At 43.9% G+C, this 22462-nt stretch overlaps 1 protein-coding gene across 1 annotated transcript; it reads right to left on the bottom strand.

The window, feature by feature from the left end:
- Positions 1-393: 393 nt before the first annotated feature.
- On the bottom strand, positions 394-22230 carry LOC308286352 (tensin-2-like; the record flags this gene model as incomplete). Its single annotated transcript, XM_080727348.1, has 22 exons — positions 22054-22230; positions 20988-21038; positions 19730-19852; positions 19551-19615; positions 18964-19047; positions 17752-17864; positions 17393-17453; positions 15590-15665; positions 14778-14907; positions 12299-12364; positions 11316-11432; positions 8230-9609; positions 7542-7695; positions 6225-7150; positions 5564-5695; positions 4847-4939; positions 3968-4045; positions 3251-3328; positions 2456-2624; positions 1920-1988; positions 1588-1617; positions 394-538 (listed from the first exon to the last, which is right to left on the bottom strand). The coding sequence occupies exons 1-22, from the start codon at positions 22213-22215 to the stop codon at positions 394-396; spliced, it is 4302 nt and encodes a 1433-aa protein (XP_080583474.1). The 5' UTR covers positions 22216-22230.
- Positions 22231-22462: the final 232 nt, after the last annotated feature.

The following is a 22462-nucleotide window of genomic DNA, read 5'->3' on the forward strand; positions in this document are numbered from 1 at the left end:
TATATATTAGTGATGGGCAATCCCGTTCATTTCAGTGAAGGAATAATTTCGTTCACGTTCATGGTAATGATCCGTATCAAACGATTAGTTCACGTTCACCGTTCATAGCGCGATCGTCCTGTGAAAAACACAATCGCGGGAGCGTTTTCATTCCGTCGCGAGTTCAACCCGCCCTCCCGTCCTGTGCGCCGGGGGCTATTAGGGGGAGGGGGCGGGGTTGTGAACGAAAGTGTGAACGACACACTTCAGGGATTTGAACGAATCGTTCACGAGTCTTGCTAATGATTCGAATCTTATGAACGAATCACTCATGAACGACACATCACTAATATATGTCTGTCTGTCTGTCTGTCTGTCTGTCTGTCTGTCTGTCTCTCTCTTGTGCGGCAGTCTTCATCTACGCAGCTGTAGTCCCAGCATGACCTTGTTGATGAAGTTCACGATGGCTACAGCGGGCTGCTCCGGGTCCATCTCTGCAAACAGGTGACACACGTTTTCTGTGGTACTGCCTGTCCGCCTCGCCACAAAACCAAACATCCTAGAGAAGAGAGAGAGGACCCATAAGAGGTTATGAAGGCATAAAACAAACAATATGGACAGTTGTAAGCTATAAACAATAACACAAGAACACACACTGCCCTGGGAAACAATAAAGACTGTTGCGGAAAAAGCTGTTTGGTAACTGGCTAATGAGCTAGCCTGTTAAAAGAATGTCAATATGATTTTGTATTCACTATTACCGGTATTAATATTGTTTTACATTTGCTAGTGGTGTTAACAGCTGACAGGATGTCTGTGTGTTTTCACATGTCTTCTAAAAATACTAGGCTGTTGAAACCATCTCTATATCAGGGGTTTTCAAAGTGGGTGACGGGGCACCCTGGGATGCCGCGACGGCAGTCCAGGGGTGCCGCGAGATCATTTGATAATATTTGGAATTTATTTGGACACTTAAAATATTTAGTATCATTTTAAACTTGAAGTACAAAGTTATTATCAGTCAGTTCTAACCAAAATGGCTATTATTTCAACATTTTCCTCGCAACATAATCACTAAAATATCGTCACTGTCAGGCAGAAACCTCGTATCTCCAAGTTTCAAATGTGTACGTATTTTGGTAAAGCAAAGCCCTGCTTCATCATACAAGACTGTCGCACAAAACTATAGTGAAAACAGCCAATCTACAAGCACACAACGCCTCGCGATGCGAGGCGTTGTGTGCTTGTAGATCTGCTGTTTTCACTAGTTTAGTACATTTTGTAGATGATAAATACAAAACGAACAGTTTTGGACATACAAGGTTTCCACCCGACAACGACGATATGCTATAAATATAAGGTGCTGGGAGTGAAAATTATAATGTAGGGGTACCCTGAGACAAAAAAAAAACGTTTGGGAACCCCTGCTCTATATGACAGAACACCTGGTAAGAAAAAAAGTTTGCATTACTGTAAAAAGGGCAAACTCACAGATTTCTGACAAACAGATGCAAGTACAATCATTAGCCATGCATAAATCAGCACACAGTACAGAGCACATTTACTGTCACTCGCAACAGTGAAACACATAGAGGCACAAGCACTTACTTGCATGACGTATTATCAGAATTAATCCACCTGAAGCGCGGGCAAACAAACGGAGACATAAAGACCAGACTTAGAAAAACTTGGACAACAAGGACGTGGATAGGATTGGTTTATACAACAGTAGCCACTGACAATAGCGCTAATTATTAGTTCATTCGCCTCACACGAAGCATACAAGCAAATCACAAACATCACTTATATTGAAATGACAAAAATACAATATAAGTTTGTTTGTGTAGCAGGAGAATCAACAGAGACAGGACAAGGAGCCCACTTGAGTTTTTGTCATTAAGAGCAACATTGTAAGAGAACGCGGCCAGTGTTTCTTTCACCTCTGGTCCTGGGGGTCCAGGCTGCTGAAGGTTACACTGTTGATTGGATAATGTCTCCTGAAAAACAGCCTGGATGGGCACACACAACATCTTCAAGTCATTAGCACTTTTACTATTTCAGTGGTGAGTATATTACAATTTCTTGAGTCTGGAAATAAATAATATTTAACCGATCTGCAAGTTGTGAAAGCTATTTTTGAAAAATCGTGAACATTTTTGCAAGTCTTTGAATATTTCAAATACTTCTAAGGTTTTTTGAAAAAACCTACCCCCCAGAAGCAGAATTTGAGTTACAAATGTTTGCTGAGAAAATACATATATTCAAAGATTTGCACACAAATTTCACAGCTTTTAAAAAATAGCAGATCTACAAGCATGCCGTGCTGCGAGCTTGTATATCTGCTATTTTTCAATAGCTAAAAGTATAAAATAATTATGGCCCCTCCACCTTGAGCCCTAGTAACTCAGTTCCACTCCCCCCCCCCCCTTGTAATGCCCCTGGTGCTGAAGACCCCCAGCAGGTCCCTTCAACGTACCGCCTCTTGCTGTCAGTGAGAGTGATGCCCTGAGCTGACACTTTGAAGTGGACCACAGTGGCTGTGGGACGAGGACTCAGAGACAGGGTGCATTTGGTTGCCTTGGAGATGGCCTGGGGTCCCGTCAGCGACTCAGTCTCCACAGAGTGCAGGTAAAGCACATTGCAGGCTGGAACAAACACAGAACATTATGGATTAACGTGGATTAGCATTACATCATTATGGGGATCACAAGTGAAAATTAAATCTAATAAAATCTAGATTAGATTAGACTAGATTATACCAGTAAGACTCCCATCGGGAGATAAGCGACCGTCAGGTCGCATACACAAACTTTAGAAGGCAATCGTAGCCAATCAGGAGGGAATATGGGAAATGGGACAGACAGATCCATGTTGCTGACATGACTTTAGAGATACTGTGTACCGCTTTGTGTATTTTAGGGCAAAATCTGTAGGAGCAGTGTCCAAAAATGTGTTTTGCAAAAATCGGCCTCATGGTGGCGCTAGACGAGGGCAATGTGAGAAATCAGGGAAGGAGGGTGTGGTTAGGCAGCCAAGGAGTGTGTGTGGAAAGTTTGGCATGGATAGGGGCAACAGTGCTGCTGATAAGAGTAGGGGCAAAAGTGTGATGTGACGTGACGTGACGGACAGTCTGAAGGAAGGACGGACGGACAGACAGAGGGACAGCCGGTGGAGATTTTCATAGATTAGGAATTTAATCTGTAATATTGAAGTCAACATAATCCCAGGCATTACTACGAACAAGTCATAACCTAAAAGTAGCCTCTTTTACCTGCTCCTTGTTTGAGAAGATCAGCTGCTGTGCTGGTGCTTGTGGAACTCTGTATCTCCTGAAGCTCTCCCACCAGATCTGAAACATAACCGTTGTTCAGTTCAGTCTTAATAAAATACAAAGATTACAAAAAAGCATGCACGCACACACACACCAGCACCCACCCTTAGCTTAGAACATACATGGGCAACTGGCGGCCCACAGGTTGATACCGGAATATTGATATATTATTGATTTCAGCTGTTACAATTCCAAGCATGACCTGCTTTAATTCCGTCAGTCTATATTAGTAGCTTAATGACTTTGTCCAATGTATTTGTATTTAGGTTCATAAAAGTTAACATGAGTATATAATTAAATGAGTTTGAAATTAAATCAAAATGTTACATTTCAGGATTCCAATTCAAAAGAAGAAAAAATAGCCGATCTACAAGCTTGTAGATCGGCTATTTTTGCTTCTTTTGTATGAGATACTAGAATGACAAAGTTGGAGATAGCATTATGCAATGTGGCCCTCTGGAGTGAAGGTGGAAATATAGCGGCCCTCACCATCATTAAAGTTGCCCATCCCTGGCTTAGAAGATACACATAAAACAACCTGAATTGTAACCTAAAAACTGTTGTAACAATATTAAAACAATAAATAAAACTGAATACATACATTTCACTTTTTGTCTCATTTTGTGACTAAACATATTGAAATGAAATTGACGTTACCTTTTTCTGGGACACGCAGAGCACATGGCAGGGAGATGGGAGTGATTGAATGTTGGTAAACCAGGGCTGATAAACTTCCTGAAGGAGACATGAAGGATAACAACATTGGTAAGTTAAGAAAAACTAAGAGGGGGAAAAATGGAATAGAATAGAAGAAACATTATATTATTTAAATGTATTTCGTCATTGTCGGGTGAAAACCTTGTATGTCCAAAACCGTTCGTTTTGCATTTATTATTTTTAAAATAATTTAAACTAGTGAAAACAGCCGATCTACAAGCACACAACGCCTCGCGGTGCGAGGCGTTGTCTGCTTGTAGATCAGCTGTTTTCACTACTTTTGTGCGACGGCCTTGTATGATGAAGCGGGGCTTTGCTTTGCAAAAGAGCATACACATTTGAAACTTGGAGATACAAGGTTTCCACCTGACAACGACGATAATATTTAAATGTATTTAGCTGACAGTATATTTGAGAACTGTGGACATTCACTGCACCCTATTGGTCTAACCAGGCTAAACATAATCATCCAAGACAGTGGAACCTTTCAGGTCGAGACCCAAAAGAGAAATTAGATGTTTGCCCAGGACCCAAACTATTGAAAACAGCAGATCTACAAGCTCACAACGCACTGCTTCGCGCCGAGTTGCGAGCTTGTAGATCGGCCATTTTCACTAGGCCTATACTTCTTAAACATCTTTTTTCTAATTTATGGAATTTCTTAGATTTCTTTTTATTTATTCACGAAAATACTTCGAAAAATCATTGCATTGTATTTTATTTATGAAGATCTTAGCTTTTTGGGGGGAATGTTTTTTTTAAAGTGTTTTGAAATAATAATAATTCCAAACAAAATGTAGGAAACCAGACACAACTGACCAAAGTAGGATTCATTCTGACAGCCCTTGATCTTAACTCCCCGCGGCCCCTTCTCTATGAGGAAGTGTCTGACCAGCTGTTCCAGTGGATCCCCTGAGAGAGAGAGAGAGAGGGAGGGAGGGAGGGAGGGAGAGAAAATAGAAACATAGAAACATTCCGATTATTCAAGCCTCAAGAACCAACCAATTCTTGCCTCGATCGATTTCATTTCAATGTACAGAATGTGTCAAACTCAAATGAGAAAATCAAGAAATGTAAAACGACTATAATAATCTGCTCTCATATCGTCAATGTCAAGTTTCAAATGTGTACATTTCTTCGTAAAGTAAAGCTCTGCTTCATCACATAATGCCATTGCAAAAAAGTAGTAAAAACAGCTGATCTTCAAGCATACAAGTTGTGTGCTTGTAGATCGGCTGTTCTCACTAGTTTAAATCCTTTTTATAATGATAAATACAAAACAAACGGTTTTGAACATACAAGGTTTCCACTCGACAACAACGATATTTTACTTTCAACAAGGAACAAAGACCATAAGTATGGGAACCATTTGTTAGTAAAAAATAAATACGTTACAATATAACAGTGGTTCTTAGGGTTCCTTTTTAGGAGGTCTAAATGGACCCTGAGTGTTATGGGAGTCCTTGAAATTAAATGTTTGAGAACCAATACAATGTAAGGATGTACAATTAATATTCCATTAATTACGAGCAGTACCTTTGTTGCCAGTGAGGTTGGCATTGGGAGGTGGGGTGGCCACCTTGAGGGCCAGGCCGTAAGCTCCCTGGAAAGAGTTACTGTCCCTGATGAGGAAAGCACCTGTCCCTTTATCCTTGAGCACTGCTATTGCTACGGTGGAGAAAACAGAGACAAGTAAGGCTGCTGTAGAAACAGAAAGAGAAGCAGTTGTCCGTTGTGATACAATCTTGTGAATCTGGAAAGTAAATCCTCTGTATATATTGAGGCGATACACAAGAGGCATGTGGTTACCTGGTATTTTATAACGGCTGAGAGTCTCCAACCCTCTCAGCCGTTATAACATTTATGTTGGTTGAAATCAGGTGATATTCTAGGCCAGATAAATATCTAGTATAAATAACTAGTTAGATATGTCCCAGAATATAACCTTATATGATCATATTTCAACTAACATTACAAACAATAACAATAATCCTGTCAAACAAAAAAGTCCATATGACGTCCTGGTAATGACGTCAAGATCATCCCCATATGGGCTGTGATCTGGCCCCAATCGAGACGTCACTGATTGGTCCAGGTCCTGACCGAGCTTGCTGGGAATAATCATAAACACATACTATGTTCGATATTATCCTTAATTTCTATCTCTATTCAATTCCACTTAGTTCTCTGATTTCACCTTGGTCTCTGGAGATGCCTGGCTTGTACCAGTACTTGGAGCTGTCCTGGACAAACTTGGCGTTGACTCTGCTGTCTCTGTCCGTCTCAGCCTCTCTGCCACTAGACTGCGTCGAGCCTCGTCTTACGGGTGGCGGCGCGTCCCCCGCAGCGGTGGAGAACGTCACGTGGTGCGGCGGGCTTGGCGGGGACGGCGCCGACGAGACCCTCAGAAGGGAGTTGTGTCCATTTTGGGATGCGCCCGGCGTGGACGACAAGCGCTTCTTCTCCGGGAGCGGAGGCTGAGCGGCGGGGATGGTAACCGCGGTGTACCCCGTGTACGGCACACGGGGTACGTTCAACAACGGGTACCCCCACGCCATGGGGAAGGTCGGTGTGCAATATCCGTCCGGCACAGGCGAGGGCGGTTTGGCGTCGGCCGCGATGTCCCTGTCGGGGGTCAGTCTCCGCCCTGACGGCTCCACAGCCAACGAGGGAGCCTGAGGGGATGTCCGTCTGTCTGGGGTGCCGTTGGGAGAAGTGGGCGTGGAACTGTGACTGGAGGAAGGGCTCAGGGACTCGCCCATGCTGATACTGCATTGGCTGTCGTCGTCACCAGGGATGGCAGAGCCGTTGATCTGCATTTGGATCCCTGGGACGACTGGTTGGACGGACCTGGGCAGAACGACGGGAGCCTGGGTCAATACTTCTGATGGGTTCGATCCATCCACGCCCCCGGTGACATTTTCTTCTATGTACAAACCCGGGGAAAGATCGCTGGGTGTGCTAGAAGAACTTTGGCTTTGTACTGTTGTCCCTGTTGGTGTCTGCGTGTCACTGTTCGCATTGGAGTCCACAGATGCAGAGACTGAGGTTCCTTGGTTTGTCTCCTGGGTTTGTGGGGGGCTTCTCTGCAATGGGCTGTCAACAAGCTTCTCTTCTGTTACACTGGAAGAAGAGACAGATTATGCAGATTCCAACTACCCAGATTGGGATTTGTGTTAAAGATCACTGTATTACTGTTTTTGCACTTGATTGGGTGTTAGATTTGTATTATTGTAATTTAGAAAAGCCTCCTGTGGACAGGTGACGAAAATTAGCACTTGTGCTTAATCAATGCATCTGGTTCGTCCAATGTGATTGTGATGTCCATGTCAAAAAAATAAAACATAGCATAACATAACATAGCATAAAGATAAAAGCTAAAACTCTAGTTTTTTTCCAACTTTTAAAACAGTTGGAGAGTGTAGTGTTCCTGATGACTTTTTTTTATTTATTTTGTATCTCCTATCAAATATAGATGTGGACAACTCATTTTCTGCTTTGATTAGGTACCCACCTATCCTCAGTGTGTGTTGGGCTGCTGCTAATGACAGTGTAATCATGATCCGAATCCAGTCCAGGGGTGGAACAGGTCACCTGCCCGTTAGAGTCTGCTTTCTCTACTGATCCCTGTGATACGTGGTCCTTCACATCAGCCTGCGTGTGATCTTCTTTTAGATGAGGTGAGAGGATCCAAGACATTAGAGTAAGTAAGTAAAGTAATAGACAATGCATAAAGTTACGTGCATCATTGATTTAATATTTAGATTTTGTAATTTTTGAGGTTTTAGATTTTTTTGGCATAAATCAGGGCTATTGAACACCCTTTACATCTGAGCGTTGGTTAAAATAATATTTAACCAATGGAAAGTAGTAAAAAGTGCTTGGGACAAAACCGCCTAACTCCACACTTTCTGCCAAACCAGCTAACGCGATTGGCCCTCTCTTTTTTTCATAAATATGTGCTATTGAAGAACCCTTTACGTCTGGTTAAAAATAATATTGAACCAATGAAAAGTAGTAAAAAGTCCATTGAGTCCAACTCCATTGAGCTCATTTTCCAGAAAATGAACATTTTGGAGTTAGGAGGTTTTGGCCAGACAGCAGAGATTTGTTGTTTTAGTTCTATTCAATGAAAAAAGAAGCCCGCCCAACAGACCTAGTCACGCTGGTTCAACAACAGTGCACAGTGCTTAATTACTCACCAATGTGAATGTCAGGTCGTTGCTGGTCTCGGCCTCCAGACGGGCTCTCTGGCATGCTGCCTCTCCCAGGAGAGGCTCTGCGGTTGGGGCTGGTGGGAGGCAGAGGAGAGGCCGATCCAGACTGGTACCCCGAGGCGTAGCCCCGGCTCTCGTGGCTCTCGGCAGGGGAGGCCTGGTACGGGGAGCAGGGGCAGGAGTGGCGAGGCGGCGGAGGGGTGTTGTAACCACTGCTGCTTCCATCCCGCATGTCCACGAGAGAGTGGGGGCCGGCATAGCTCTGGTGAGGCCCAAAGATAAAGCCTCGTTGGTCCAGGCTTTGCCTCTGCTCTAAATGGGAGTGGCAGGCGTGGTACGACGGCATGCCCACCCTTCGCTGCCAGAACTCTGCCTCTCTCTCGGCCTCCCAGGGGTGCTCGGCCTCCCACGGCGGCGGGCCCTGCCTCGACGTGCGTTGCACCGCCGCCTCTCGGGCCCAATGTGGGCTTTCTATTTGGTCAGGGTGCAGCGCGTGGAAAGTCCTGGCCGAAGCCAACTGGTGCTCCCGCCTGTTTGTGCAGTCCTGACAGGGGCAACCGGGGGACGTTGCGGTGGCGGGGGGACCAAAGAACACCTCCCTGTACGGGCTGGAGGGCAGCGACTGGTGGGAGAGACGAGAGGAAGGAGGCCCGTGGCTGGGATAATGGAAGAGATGACAGTCTTCCCCGGTGCACAGTCTGTTGGAGGCGGGGAGGGTGTGGCTGTGTGGGTGAGCGACGTGCTCCGCGGTGGAATAAGGGTAGCAGGGACTGTGCAGGCAGGGGAGGGGCACGGGCGGGCGTTCCCACGGCAGCTCTGGCAGCGGGTGGTGCGCGCTGTGACGATGGCAGAGGGGAGGGGAAACGGACTTGGACGGCAAGGCCGGCAGCGTTCGACTTTTGGGATTGTTTTTGGTGCCGCTGCAGCAGTGGCATCGTTCTCTCTCCGTCTTTTGTCCCGCTTGCCCACATCTCCCACACGAACGCCTCAAACCGCCAGGGCTGGAGAGGTCCCCGTCGTCCAGAATCGCCGTCTCCCTGTCCCTCTCTTTCCCCTTTGCTTTGTTGTTCTCCCCTTCTTTGCTCTTCGATTTAGTCTCTTCTCTATCCTGGCTGGGTGGGGGGAGAGAGGGCTCTTCCGGGTGATCGGACTGGGCCGAAGAGTGTCCAGAGTCTGAGCTGAAGGAGAGAGGCTGCTGGCCGTGAGACTGGGTCTGGCTGGGAGGAGCCTGGGGTTTCACGGTGGGACTGTCAGGAAGGCCTCCGTTGGGAGTCGAGGCCCCCGAGGCCGTTGAGCACGGCCCCCGACGCTTCCTCACCTGGGCGTACAGGCTGCCATCCAGGGGACCCTTTGTATGAGAGATATCTACCAGGAGAAAAGAAGACCCTTTGTATGAGAGATATCTACCAGGAGAAAAACCTTTGTATGAGAGATATCTACCAGGAGAAAAACCTTTGTATGAGAGATATCTACCAGGAGAAAAGAAGACCCTTTGTATGAGAGATATCTACCAGGAGAAAAGAAGACCCTTTGTATGAGAGATATCTACCAGGAGAAAAACCTTTGTATGAGAGATATCTACCAGGAGAAAAGAATACCCTTTGTATGAGAGATATCTACCAGGAGAAAAACCTTTGTATGAGAGATATCTACCAGGAGAAAAGAATACCCTTTGTATGAGAGATATCTACCAGGAGAAAAGAAGACCCTTTGTATGAGAGATATCTACCAGGAGACAAGAAGACCCTTTGTATGAGAGATATCTACCAGGAGAAAAGAAGAGCATCCTTTGTATGAGAGATATCTACCAGGGGAAAAGAAGAGCATGTGATGAGTATGTGCATGCGTGCGTGGCTGCGTGCAGGGGTGTCGCACCAAATTCTGGGCCCCTGGGTACTTAACTATTGAAAAATAGCAGATCTACAAGCTCACAGCACGGCACCGAGTGCCACGCTGCGAGCTTGTAGATCTGCTATTTTTTAAAGATCATGACAATTTGCGCGGAGTCTGAATATTTCAAATCCTTCTAAGGTTTTTTGAAAAACCTAAGTTTCGACGTCAGTGGTGCTCAAATATTTTCCTGTGAAGGACCCCCAAAATGATATGTAAGCCTATTTGGCCACGGACCCCAATCTCAAAATATTTTGTTCCAGGGACCCCTCAAAAGCAAAATTTTAGTTACAAATGTTCGCTTAAAAAGTACATACAGTATATTCAAAGATTTGCACACATTGTCACGACTTTTCAAAAATAGCAGATCTACAAGCTCGCAGCGCTGTGAGCTTGTATATCTGCTATTTGTCAATAGCTAAAGACAGGCCCCTCCACCTTGGGCCTTAGTAACTAGTCCCACTCCCCCCCCCCTTGTGACACCCTTGGCTGCGTGCGTGTGTAACGGAGATGATCCGAACCCGGGTCTCCCACGTGAAAGTCCAATATCTTAACACATCTACTGCCTCTTAATCTGAAGGTTGCTTGGTGCCTCGGTGCCACGTGGTTTCCTCCATAGGCCGCCGCTATTATTTTGAAGGGCTGGAAGGGGGTTGTTTTTGTTTTTTTGGATTATCACTTGACGGCAACGATTACGTCATCTAGTCACATGACAGTGTGGGACAAGAAGAGGGAAGATGGCTGCGCCCTGCCTTGTGCCTTGTTTACATTTAGATCTGCTGCAAAATGTCTCAAAATGGCTATTTTGTTTAAATGAAGTTTCTTTATGGGCCTCTCCATTGACTTAACATTGAGGAGCTTCACTTCGCGTGCACGCCCAACGTGCGTTGTAAACAAATCGCCGACATTACCGATGCGAGCGGGACCGGAGCGACATTAAGTAAGTAATAATATCTTTACTGTATATACAGTAAGATTCACAGTCCTCACCGTCAACGGCGCCATGGTATTAACCCTTTCAATGACGGTGAGGACTGTCAACGGCGGCGAAAAAGTTAACCATTACTCCAAAGGGATATCCCTATGGAACGAGGGCAGATACTAGACTTTTGAGGCTTCAGGCTGGGGCTGCGACTCTCTCCGCCACACACAATGGATGGAGGATTATTTCAGTGTCTTACTCTCCATGCTGTCCTGGTGGTGGAGGTTGAAGTTCTCATAGGAGTCCCATCTCACCACGGGGTCTGAGATGTTGTGGTCCACTTTGATGGCAGGGTCATTCTTACGATGCTCACGACCTTGTGAAGCACAACGTTTGATATGAAGTTGTTAATGAATTAAAACAGGCAATATTTTCACCTTACTTTAACAAGTAAATGTTATATGCAACTGGGATAATCAACGGGGAGTCGGTCATTATTGAGAAATAAAGCCTGACATGTGTCGCGATGCGACGCATTGTAGATCTGCTATTTTCACATTTTCAATTTTGCATAATGAGTACTTTTACTATTAGTACTTTAAGTAATGTTTAATGCCAATACTGTACTTTTGTACTTTTACTTAAGTACATTTTGAATTCTGGACTTTTACTTGTAACAGAGTGCAGTATTTGAGTACTTTTCCCACCACTGGTAACATATTGTGTCCACACACAATAGGGCATTCACGAATAGTGATTTTTGGTATTCGAATTATTTGACCTCTAAGTAATCGAATAGTCAAATATTCGACAGGACTGGCCAAACTGTCAAATATTAAGTAAGCAAGAGGCGAACATTGTGAAAATATGTTTATTTTGGGGGTCACAGCCTAAAAAGGTTTGAGAACCCCTGGTATAGAGGATTAACAAATTCATCCACCAGGGGCATTGACAACTCATTCTTATGACTTCCTATCTAGCCAAGCTTTATAAACTACCGTATATGTTTTTTAAAGAGAAAACAATAAAATAAAATAAGCGAATATTCGCACATCGGTGAACAACGTTGAATAGTGACTTTGATATTCGAATGTTCGAATATTCGAATATTTGGTAACACACACGCACGCAGGGAACGCATGCACACGCTAACGCACACACACGCACACGCACACACACACACACACACACACACACACACACACACACACACACACACACACACACACACATGATCATTACCTTTCAGTTTCTCCGGGCCGTTGGAAAACACAAATTCAACAGTAGCATCAGGAGGAAACCTATCATCTGCAGACATACAAGATCAAATAACATTAAAATATGTCATCAGTAATGTAGTCTACAGATGAATAGAATATAATAAGTTATATGTGTGTGTAATATGAAGATATGGCATACAACAGGAGGATAAATATAATGTTATACGATTATCAGTGAGACAGACGAGGGCTAAAGTAGACAACATAAAATAAAATCCGACAGCAATAGCTCAAAGTAAAATCTGCCATCAACAACCAAGAACTAAAGCACAAGCTCTCAACGCCTGTGAGCTTGTAGCTTGTAGATCGGCTATTTTCGGCAAAGTGGTTTGGTGTAGAGGGGAAAAAGAGCAGACAAAGTACAGAGTAAAAGGTCAAGTTTATTAAGTATTGACGGTTCAAGTGGTTAAATATCTGAAAACACAAATTGACATGAATCCAAAATACACTGATGATTGTGCTGTCAAACGATGAAACTATTATTATATCTATGGGTTGTGGGGGGTCCCTGCTTAATCTCTCTCTCGACTATGGGGTCCTTGGCCTGAAAACGTTGAAGACCCCTGTGCCAGGGTATTTCTACACTGCGGCATTGAGACTTTTATTCACGTATAAATGGTACTTCTTCCATGGCTGCTTTCAGAAGTGTGTGTGTGTGTGTGTGTGTGTGTGTGTGTGTGTGTGTGTGTGTGTGTGTGTGTGTGTGTGTGTGTGTGTGTGTGTGTGTGTGTGTGTGTGTGTGTGTGTGTGTGTGTGTGTGTGTGTGTGTGTTATTAATTATGAACAGTGCATTATGTACATGGATCTATTTGGAGCGTTTTTCCTGTGTCAGGGGGAATGCTTCTGTTCCTTCTCATCTGACATTGTCATTTGTTATCTGTTTCAAAGTGCATTTTGCATGTTGCAACAGCAAAAAAGAAGGGGGAAAAGGGAAAAAAAGTGTTTGAATTATGCAGCTGCAAACAACGTGAAGGAAAGGAATGGAAATGCAGTGCAGAAGCTTTCCACTAAAACAAGTCCTATTTCTTTTTATGCTCTCTCTGCAGACACAAACATTACCTGTGTGCTCATTCTTTATCCTTTATATCAGGGGTCTTCAATGTTTTCAGGCCAAGGACCCCTTAGATGAGAGAGAGATGAACAGGGACCCCCTCTACATATTGTATGAATGTGTGATGGAGATTTTCATCGATTTCACAGATAGATTCATAGACTTGTTTGACAGCACTGTCATCAGTCTATGTTGGATTTGTGTTTAGTTAAAGGGGAAGACCACCCATTTTCAATATTGAAATATGTCATTAATATACCTTAGAGGAGTTGTGTGGAAATAGAAAAAAAGTTCCCCTAGAAAAAAGTTGCCTAGAACTGGAGGATTGATTTTGGGGTTTGTATTGTAATGTACAACGGTGTGATGTCATCAAGTTGTACTTTACAATACAAACCCCCAAATCAATCTTACAGTTCTAGGCAACACAGAAGAGGGGGAACTTTTTTTCTATTTCCACACAACTCCTCTAAGGTATATTAATGACATATTTCAATATTGAAAATGGGTGGTCTTCCCCTTTAACTTGACCTTTCACTCTGTACTTGGTCTGCTCTTTTTTTTACCTCTACACCACACCTATTTGCAGAAAATAGCCGATCTACAAGCTCTCAGCGCCTCACATCGGGAGGCGTTGAGAGCTCTTAGATCTGCTATTTTTGGCTAAAGTTCTCCTCAGAATACGGATGCGAGGGTTCAAGTTATTTTAAAAGAATGATCCTATCACAAAGATTTGGCAGCCCCCCTGTAGGAACTCTGAGGACCCCCAAGGGGTCCCGGAGCCCCTGTTGAAGACCCCTGCTTTATATCCTCCTTTCCTCTAATCCCTCTAAAATAGATCTGCAAATGGGGGAAAGATAACTGGACTGTTCCAAAAACGGAAGATTAATCCTCTTTGGTATTTCAGACAGACACTATAAACAAAGTATCGGTCTAGCTACCTGTAACCTCGCCTACCAGGCTTTCTGGGGGAAAGCCTGGTGTTCGTTCACTACAGGCCGTTTGGTTTCCGCCTAAAGCGTGGAAACCACTAGAAGAAGCGGCGTCGCTTTGATTTGGTTCCAACCCGTTTGTTTCCCCAATCCCTTTTAAAATGCTCAAGTAGCCTAGTGTAGTCTTGCCAGTCACTAACAGTTGGACTAAAAGATGCATACGGTACCAAACAAATCTTTCAAAAGCAAAACTACTCCGCATCAAGGAGTTTATTAGGTAGGACCTAAAAGTATGGCCTTGAGCACAGGGGAATATTTTGGGTTAAAACTGAATCCGGTTTGATAGTTCAGGCAAATTGTAGTCCTTTGGGGACTACAACATGATGTGTTGTGGTTTCCGCTCCAGTCCAGACCGGTTACAACCCCGAAAAGTGAAGTGATCCCAGACTAAGCTACTGTACCTGTGCCGGCCACGTCCAGCTCAGTCTTGCCGAACCACAGCTGAGCTCCGTGAACAGTGCACGTGTGGAACTGCACTCTGAACACCACCTCTCTCTCAGAACCCCGGGGCCTCCGGTGGTAGCACTTCACCTGCAGGGAGACAGACAGACAGACAGACAGACAGACAGACAGACAGACAGACAGACAGACAGACAGACAGACAGTTCAGGGGGCAAGACCATTTAGGTTGAATGAGCTTTATTGACAAGAATGGCAGCATACATATGACAAAGGCAGCACATACAGATAAGCAACATATGAAGCATCCTATAGCCTAATCATCCTATAGCCTAAACAGCAGCGTGAATACAGCATAACTAAACTATAGCGGAACTTAAGTTTGGCCATGGATTCGACCCTCGGATCACTGTACCGCGGTCACGATAAATGTTTAAGCTATATCGTGAATGAAGCTCTCCGTGGTCACATGATCCGAGACCCCCAGCAAGGGAAAGCCTAATCCTGAGGTGGAGTTGGGGAAGGAGGTGGGGCAGCGTTGAGTCTAGCAACTGACACTAAGCAGGTTAGATCTCCTTAAGTACTCTGGGTAAGGGGCCGGAGTATAAGACTCCGCCCACCTGGGGCACGCTGTCAACCCCTTAGCTCTCACCCCCTGAACTGGCTACGTCATTCTTCCTGCGCTATATGTGAGGACAGAATGCAAGAGCAAATGAAACCCTGTCTGCGCCAAAGTCTCTTGCTATGCAACAACTTGAGTGACTGCATAAACAACATGGGTATGTTTTCAATCTAAAGATGCAGTGTTCCTCACCATAATGTCTCCCTTCAACAGTAGAGCTGGTTCCATGGTCATACATAGTTTCCTCGCCGTGGAACTCTGGGGGTCACTACACACACGCACGCGCGCACACGCACACGCACACGCACACACACACACACACACACACACACACACACACACACACACACACACACACACGGTCGGGTAGAACAAGTCAGAGGCATGGGTACATACATGGGTACAGATACATGCTCTATCAAAACATAATGCTAAATCAAAACATGTTGTCGTATGATCAAACGCATGTAAACAACATACACTTTAACCCCTTTAGAACGGGTACACATTATTGTGCATCATTATTTTATGCATTAACTATTGAAAAATAGCAGATCTACAAGCTCAGAGTGCCGCGCTGCGAGCTTGTAGATCTGCTTTTTTTTGAAAAATCGTGAAAATTAGAATTTTGACCCGATTCTATAAATGTCTTTTGAATCCTTCTAAGATTTTTTGAATAACCCTATGTTTCTATGTCAGCAATCTGGCCAGCCATCGTCAAAGAAAAGGTCCTTTTCACTTAACTGGAGCTCAGTTGGTCTGTTCTTGAGAGACTATGTCAGTGGTTCTCAAAACCTTTTCATGTGAAGGACCCCCAAAATGATATGAATTTTGCCACGGACCCCCATCTCAAAATATTTAGTTCCAGGGACCACCCAGAAGCAAAATTTGAGTTACAAACGTTCGCTTTGAAAATACATATATTCAAAGATTTTGCACACATTTTCACGACTTTTTCAAAAATAGCAAATCTACAAGCTCGCAGCGCGGCACTCGGTGCCGCGCTGTGAGCTTGTATATCTGCAATTTTTCAATAGCTAAAGCATTCAATAATTCTAGGCCTATTAAAGTAAGCACAGAGCAGGGATGAAGAACAGGCCATTTGATCCACCACCGAAGGAGAAATGAGTGTGCAGCCCTGATACATTAATCTCCTCTGCTCCTCTTCTCTCAGCAGACAATGCATACTGTAGATCACTGCTTCTCAACGGGTCTATAACTCTGACTGGGACCGCAATTTACACTGTAAAATCTCTAGTGTTCATTTAACCCTGAGAGTGTACAAATGGAACCAAACCAGTCGTGCAGACAATGCCTGATGAAACCATTCGTAGATGGTAGAAGGTAAAACTATGAACAAAGAAAGTAGCTCGCACTCACTTTTTTGGTCTTTCCAAACATTTATTGACAAGCAAAAATAGACGTTTCGACCTGTTAGGGTCTTCTTCAGTATAGATACTGAAGAAGACCCTAACAGGTCGAAACGTCTATTTTTGCTTGTCAATAAATGTTTGGAGCGACCAAAAAACTGAGTGCGAGTTACTTTCTTTGTTCCTAGTATTACTGCGTTGGCAGTGTTAGCTCGGCACCGAAGAACGGAGGATGTGTGTTATTTTTCTTTGAAAGAAGGTAAAACTATAGCATATCAAACCCTCAAGGGCTATTGAACACCCTTTACATCTGAGTGTTGGTTAAAATAATATTGAACCAATGGAAAGTAGTAAAAAGTGCTTGGGACAAAACCTCCTAACTCCACATTTTCTGCCAAACCAGCTAACTCCACCCGATTGGCCCTCTCTTTTTTTTCATAAATATGTGCTACTGAACACCCTTTACTTTACTTACTGGTTAAAATAATATTGAACCAACGAAAAGTAGTAAAAAAGCCCTTCGGTCAAAACCTCCGTCCAACCCTCGGCCAAAAGCTAATTTTCCCGAAAATGAACATTTTGGAGTTAGGAGGTTTGGGCCCGACAGCAGAGATAGAATACTTACTAGATGCCCGAGGTGTAGACCAGCTGGAGAGACTGATAGATCTTCAGGAAGGGATAGTAACCTACAGACAGAGACGGACCAGGACGCAAGGACAATCAAATGGACACACATGCAAGAGCTTAGTTTGTCTTTTTTCATAGTCTTTTTTGCTTTTTGTATGAGAGGTTAAAACATCATATTTCAGGCTGTGTGGTAGTGTAGCCTATGGCAATGATTCTTAAAGGAGTAGTTCACCCCCAAAATGACTTTTTGTCTACTGATTACTCATGTCATGGAGACTTGAGTTCAATAATATTTTTTTGTACGGCCTGAAAAGGTTGAGAACCACTGATGTAAGAGGTCAAAGGTCAAACACTGACCTCCGCCAGCCTGGAAGTTGGGCAATGAAGGAAGGAGGATGTGGTGGAGGAACAGAGGGCTGCTGTTCATCTTAATGGAACCTGACAGCAGACCTCCAAAGTAGTAGATGTACCTGGGGGGGAGAACATTACAACATAGAGACCAGACTTGAGTTATTTTGCACCCCTTAACCACCTCATCTCCCTTTGTTATATGAATCGCATATCTACAAGCAGTGGTGGAAGAGAGGTACTCGTGTCCAAAACATAATAACATATGTGGCCGAATGGTAGTGTGCACAAGAAATATGACTCGATCGGTATGGACAGCTAGACTCCAGCAGAGCCACGCCATATTAAATTTAGAACGGGTACACATTATTGTGTATCATTATTTCATGCTTTAACTATGTGCCGTGCTGCGAGCTTGTAGATCTGCTATTTTTGAAGTTTTTGGAAATTAGAATTTTGCCCCGATTCTATAAGTGTCTTTTGAATCCTTCTAAGGTTTTTTGAAAAACCTATGTTTCTATGTCAGCAATCTGGCAGCCATCGTCAAAGAAAAGGTCCTTTTCACTTAACTGGAGCTCAGTTAGTTCTTGAGAGACTACTATGTCAGTGGTTCTCAAACCTTTTCATGTGAAGGACCCCCAAACTGATATTTATTTGGCCACGGACCCCCATCTCAAAATATTTAGTTCCAGGGACCACCCAGAAGCAAAATTTGAGTTACAAACGTTCTCTTTAAAAATACATATGTTCAAAGATTTGCACACATTTTCACAACTTTTTCAAAAATAGCAGATCTTCAAGCTTGCAGCGCGGCACTCGGTGCCGCGCTGTGAGCTTGTATATCTGCTATTTTTCAATAGTTAAAGCATTCAATAATTCTAGGCCTAAATGGGTTAAAAAGTGACATCACTCAAGTCATTTCCTCAGCCCAATTCCACCGCTTGAAACATGTCAGTTTTCTTCACATATCCTGCTCCACAGGACGTGTAGGAAAGCTGGCAGAAAAAGACTCGCTCTCTAAATAAACTTTTAAGGAAGACTCCTTAGACAGAGACTAAACGTTTTCTTTTCTTTTAGCATGCTCATAAAGTGTCTGTGCTCACAGTGAAAGGTGCAAAAAGCTATGAAACCACGCAGGGAAGGAACAGCAAAAAAGAAGGAAAAAGATCTGCAGGATACAGAAACTTGGGTAAACTGTAGATGGTGCGTGGTATGAGTCACCTGTTCTGAGAGGGTTGGAGAGAAGTGGAGACTTTGTCTTCACAGAATTTCCTCATGGCCAGTGTAGTGAGTGCCTGGTCTGCCCTGTAAACACATGTATTGAAGAGTACATTTCAAGTGTAGATTAATGTCGTAATTCTTCGATTATGGCACAATCAGGTTCTGTGTAGAATATTCAGATATCATATTTAGATGAGTGTACGTGCATGGTAAAGACAGTCTCTATGTCAGGGTTCCCCAATTAGTTTTCCTCAAGGGCCGAATCATGTCTAGGGTACCAAGCCGAGGGCCACAACATTGCAGGGGGCGACGGTGGCGTTCCTGCTACTCCAGTGACAGTTCAGATATCGTCGTTTGTCGGGTGAAAATCTTGTATGTCCAAAACCGTTCGTTTTGCATTTATCATTTTAAAAATGATTTAAACTAGTGAAAACAGCTTATCTACAAGCACACAATGCCTCGCGGGTGCGAGGCGTTGTGTTTAGGTGGCCTGCGGGCCTATTGTGTATAGGCGGCCTGCGGGCCGCCTATTGGGGAACCCTGCTCTATGTGATCAGTGTTCATTTAGTGCTGAAGTAGTAGCTTACCCAGCAGAGATCTTGCTGTAGTGCATGTATGCTGCCACAATGACGCCCGTCTTCCCTTTGTTTCCCTGTCAGAAGGAACAGCACAAGTTATCACGTGACTACCATCTCCACAATATTCTGTTTCCATTGCAGAACGAGCAGGTGTTTGTACACCGCGCAGGCCCTCGCTGTGTGCCCACCTTGCAGTGAAGGACCACCACGTTGTTGGGGTCGGAGGAGAGCCACGTCTCCATGGCCTTGCACACGGCACAGATCCGGTCCAGAGGTGGGGCGTGAAGATCAGGCCAGCCATAGTCCTGCACCTGGTTCACAGAGGAGATGTTCAATGGTGACGTTATTGCGGTGACTGGTGACACAAATATGGTGACAACAGGGAAGTAGAGATGCTCCGATTGCGATTTTTAGGGCGGATACCGATCACCGATCAACTGGAATCAGTATCTGCCGATACCGATAATCCCATTCACAGTGTCAAATCCATAAATGATTCTATTTATTTTGTTACTGTAGCAGCATTTAAATATGTAATGATTCTTCTTACTAAATATTGACATTGTATATTAAGTATAAACATTAGGAGATGAGAAATCTCATGAATTGATAACTGTTGTATTGCAGGCTGAGGTCATTTAGGATCCAATTCAACACTTGGAATTGTAGGAGTTGAAGCTGAGGTTACATTCAGTCCCACAGATAAATATTGTGAAAATAGCTGATCTAGCTTTTAGATCGGCAAAGCCGATACCAAAGCCGATAGAGGCATTATCGGTCAATCTCTCTGTTCCACACTTCTCTCCTCACCTCCAAGCTGTTATGTGACCATACGGTTTATATCATTATGTTGTGAAACTATAGTTAATGACTGATAAATACAAACATGATTCTTTTCGTGGCATGGAGCTATGGGACTCCCTCTTTCCCAGGTGTTTCACCCTGGTGGGCGTGGTTTTATGCCTAAACCTAAACCTAACCCTAACCTCACAAACACTATGCCTAACCCTAACCTTAACCCGAACAGAAATTATGCCTAAACCTAACCTCAAAACCACGCACAACTGTTCGAAGCTAGGCTAGCTGTCTATAGGAGGCTCTGTGTGTGTATTTGTTTGAGTGTGTCTGTCCAAATCTCCATATATGGGAATAAATAAACACAATGCCCAGGACAGTCACACGCACGCACGCACGCGCATAATATTTACCTAGCCCCCCCATTGCTGGGACAGCTACACTAACCCTAACCCTAAACCTAACCCTAACCGTTGTGGGGACCTACTATTTTGTCCCCACACTGTCAGAGGTCCCCTGCAGGTGACTGTGTGAACATGCGTTTAGTCCCCATAAGTATAGCTAGACAAACTAACACACACAGGTTTTGTGAATTTAGATAGATAGATGTAACAGTTTGTGCCACAGTGTGTAATATACAGAATGCCATACCTTTGGGTTAAGTCGGGTGATGTCATGTCTTTTCTCTGATAAATTCAGGAGCTGGACGAAGAAGAGATTTGGTGTTATTAGCCAGCAGGGATCTTTATTCACATTAAACAAAATCATGGAGGGCTTAAAATTGGTTCCATATACTGAACCGATTGGCCGATTGCACTGTGTAAACACAATTACATCACTACATTTGTAAAGTGCAGTGGCAAACTATGAATTTTACGAGTAACTGGGAAGGGAAGCATTTGGTAGCTCAATAGTCTATAATCACTCACAGATTAAGAAAAGAACAATAACATAATTATGCCAACGAACAAACAAAAAGCCTTTATTTTGCTAGAATAAAAGCTTTTAATAGCAATCATTACTGCCATAACTTGTGACTGTTTCGCATTCAATTAGGCCTTTACGAGCTGGCAAGTCATCCTTATTGCATTCATGAACAACGCGAATTCAATTCTCTGTGTGTGTGTGTGTGTGTGTGTGTGTGTGTGTGTGTGTGTGTGTGTGTGTGTGTGTGTGTGTGTGTGTGTGTGTGTGTGTGGTGGTCAGGGGTGTCGCACCAAATTCTGGGCCCTGGGTACAAGGATTCACTTCAATTATTGTGTGCTTTAACTATTGAAAAATAGCAGATATACAAGCTCACAGAGCGGCACTGCAAGCTTGTAGATCTGCTATTTTTGAAAAATCATGAAAACTTGTGCAAGTCTTTGAATATTTCAAATCTTTCTAAGGTTGTTTGAAAAACCTGTTTCTATGTCAGTGGTGCTCAAACTTTTTCACGTGAAGGACCCCCAAAATGATGATGATGATGATGATGATGATATTACTTCCATTATTACTTGTTCGCTTAAAAAATACATATATTCAAAGATTGAGATTTTGCACACATTTTCATGACTTGATCTACAAGCTTGCAGCGCGGCACCGAGTGAGCTTGTATATCTTGCTATTTTTCAATAGCTAAAGTATACAATAATTCCAGGCCCCTCCACCTTGGGCCCTAGTAACTCAGTCCCCCCCTTGTGACGCCCCCTGGTGGTGGTCAGTGTTTGCAGCTAACCAGGAACTTGTCTTGGTGCTTGGACTTCAGCATGGCGGCCACCTCCTGCAGGTTGCGGCGGTAGCGCTGCTCCTCCAGGTCGGGTAGGAAGAACACGGAGATGATCCTCTCCGTGATGTAGGTGAGGTCAAAGTCATAGTGACGCTCCATGACCCGCTCCATGACTCGCTCCACACTCTTACTCCTAACAGGAGGAGGACACACTTTAACGGTTTGTGATATGTTGATGACATAACGTTTTGTAAAAAAGAAAAAAAGCTACTTAAATACAATTTGATTAACTTTGGCCATATACTGTACCTGGGCAAGGAGGACCTCTTCTTCTGTGATGTAGATTTAGTGGAGCCCTAGGGGGGGGGGGGGGGGAGAGAGAGAGAGAGATATTGTCTACTCTACATGATTGAAACCG

This window comes from Nannobrachium achirus, assembly GCF_963921795.1.
Source record: "Nannobrachium achirus genome assembly, chromosome: 6".
NCBI classification, from domain to species: domain Eukaryota; kingdom Metazoa; phylum Chordata; class Actinopteri; order Myctophiformes; family Myctophidae; genus Nannobrachium; species Nannobrachium achirus.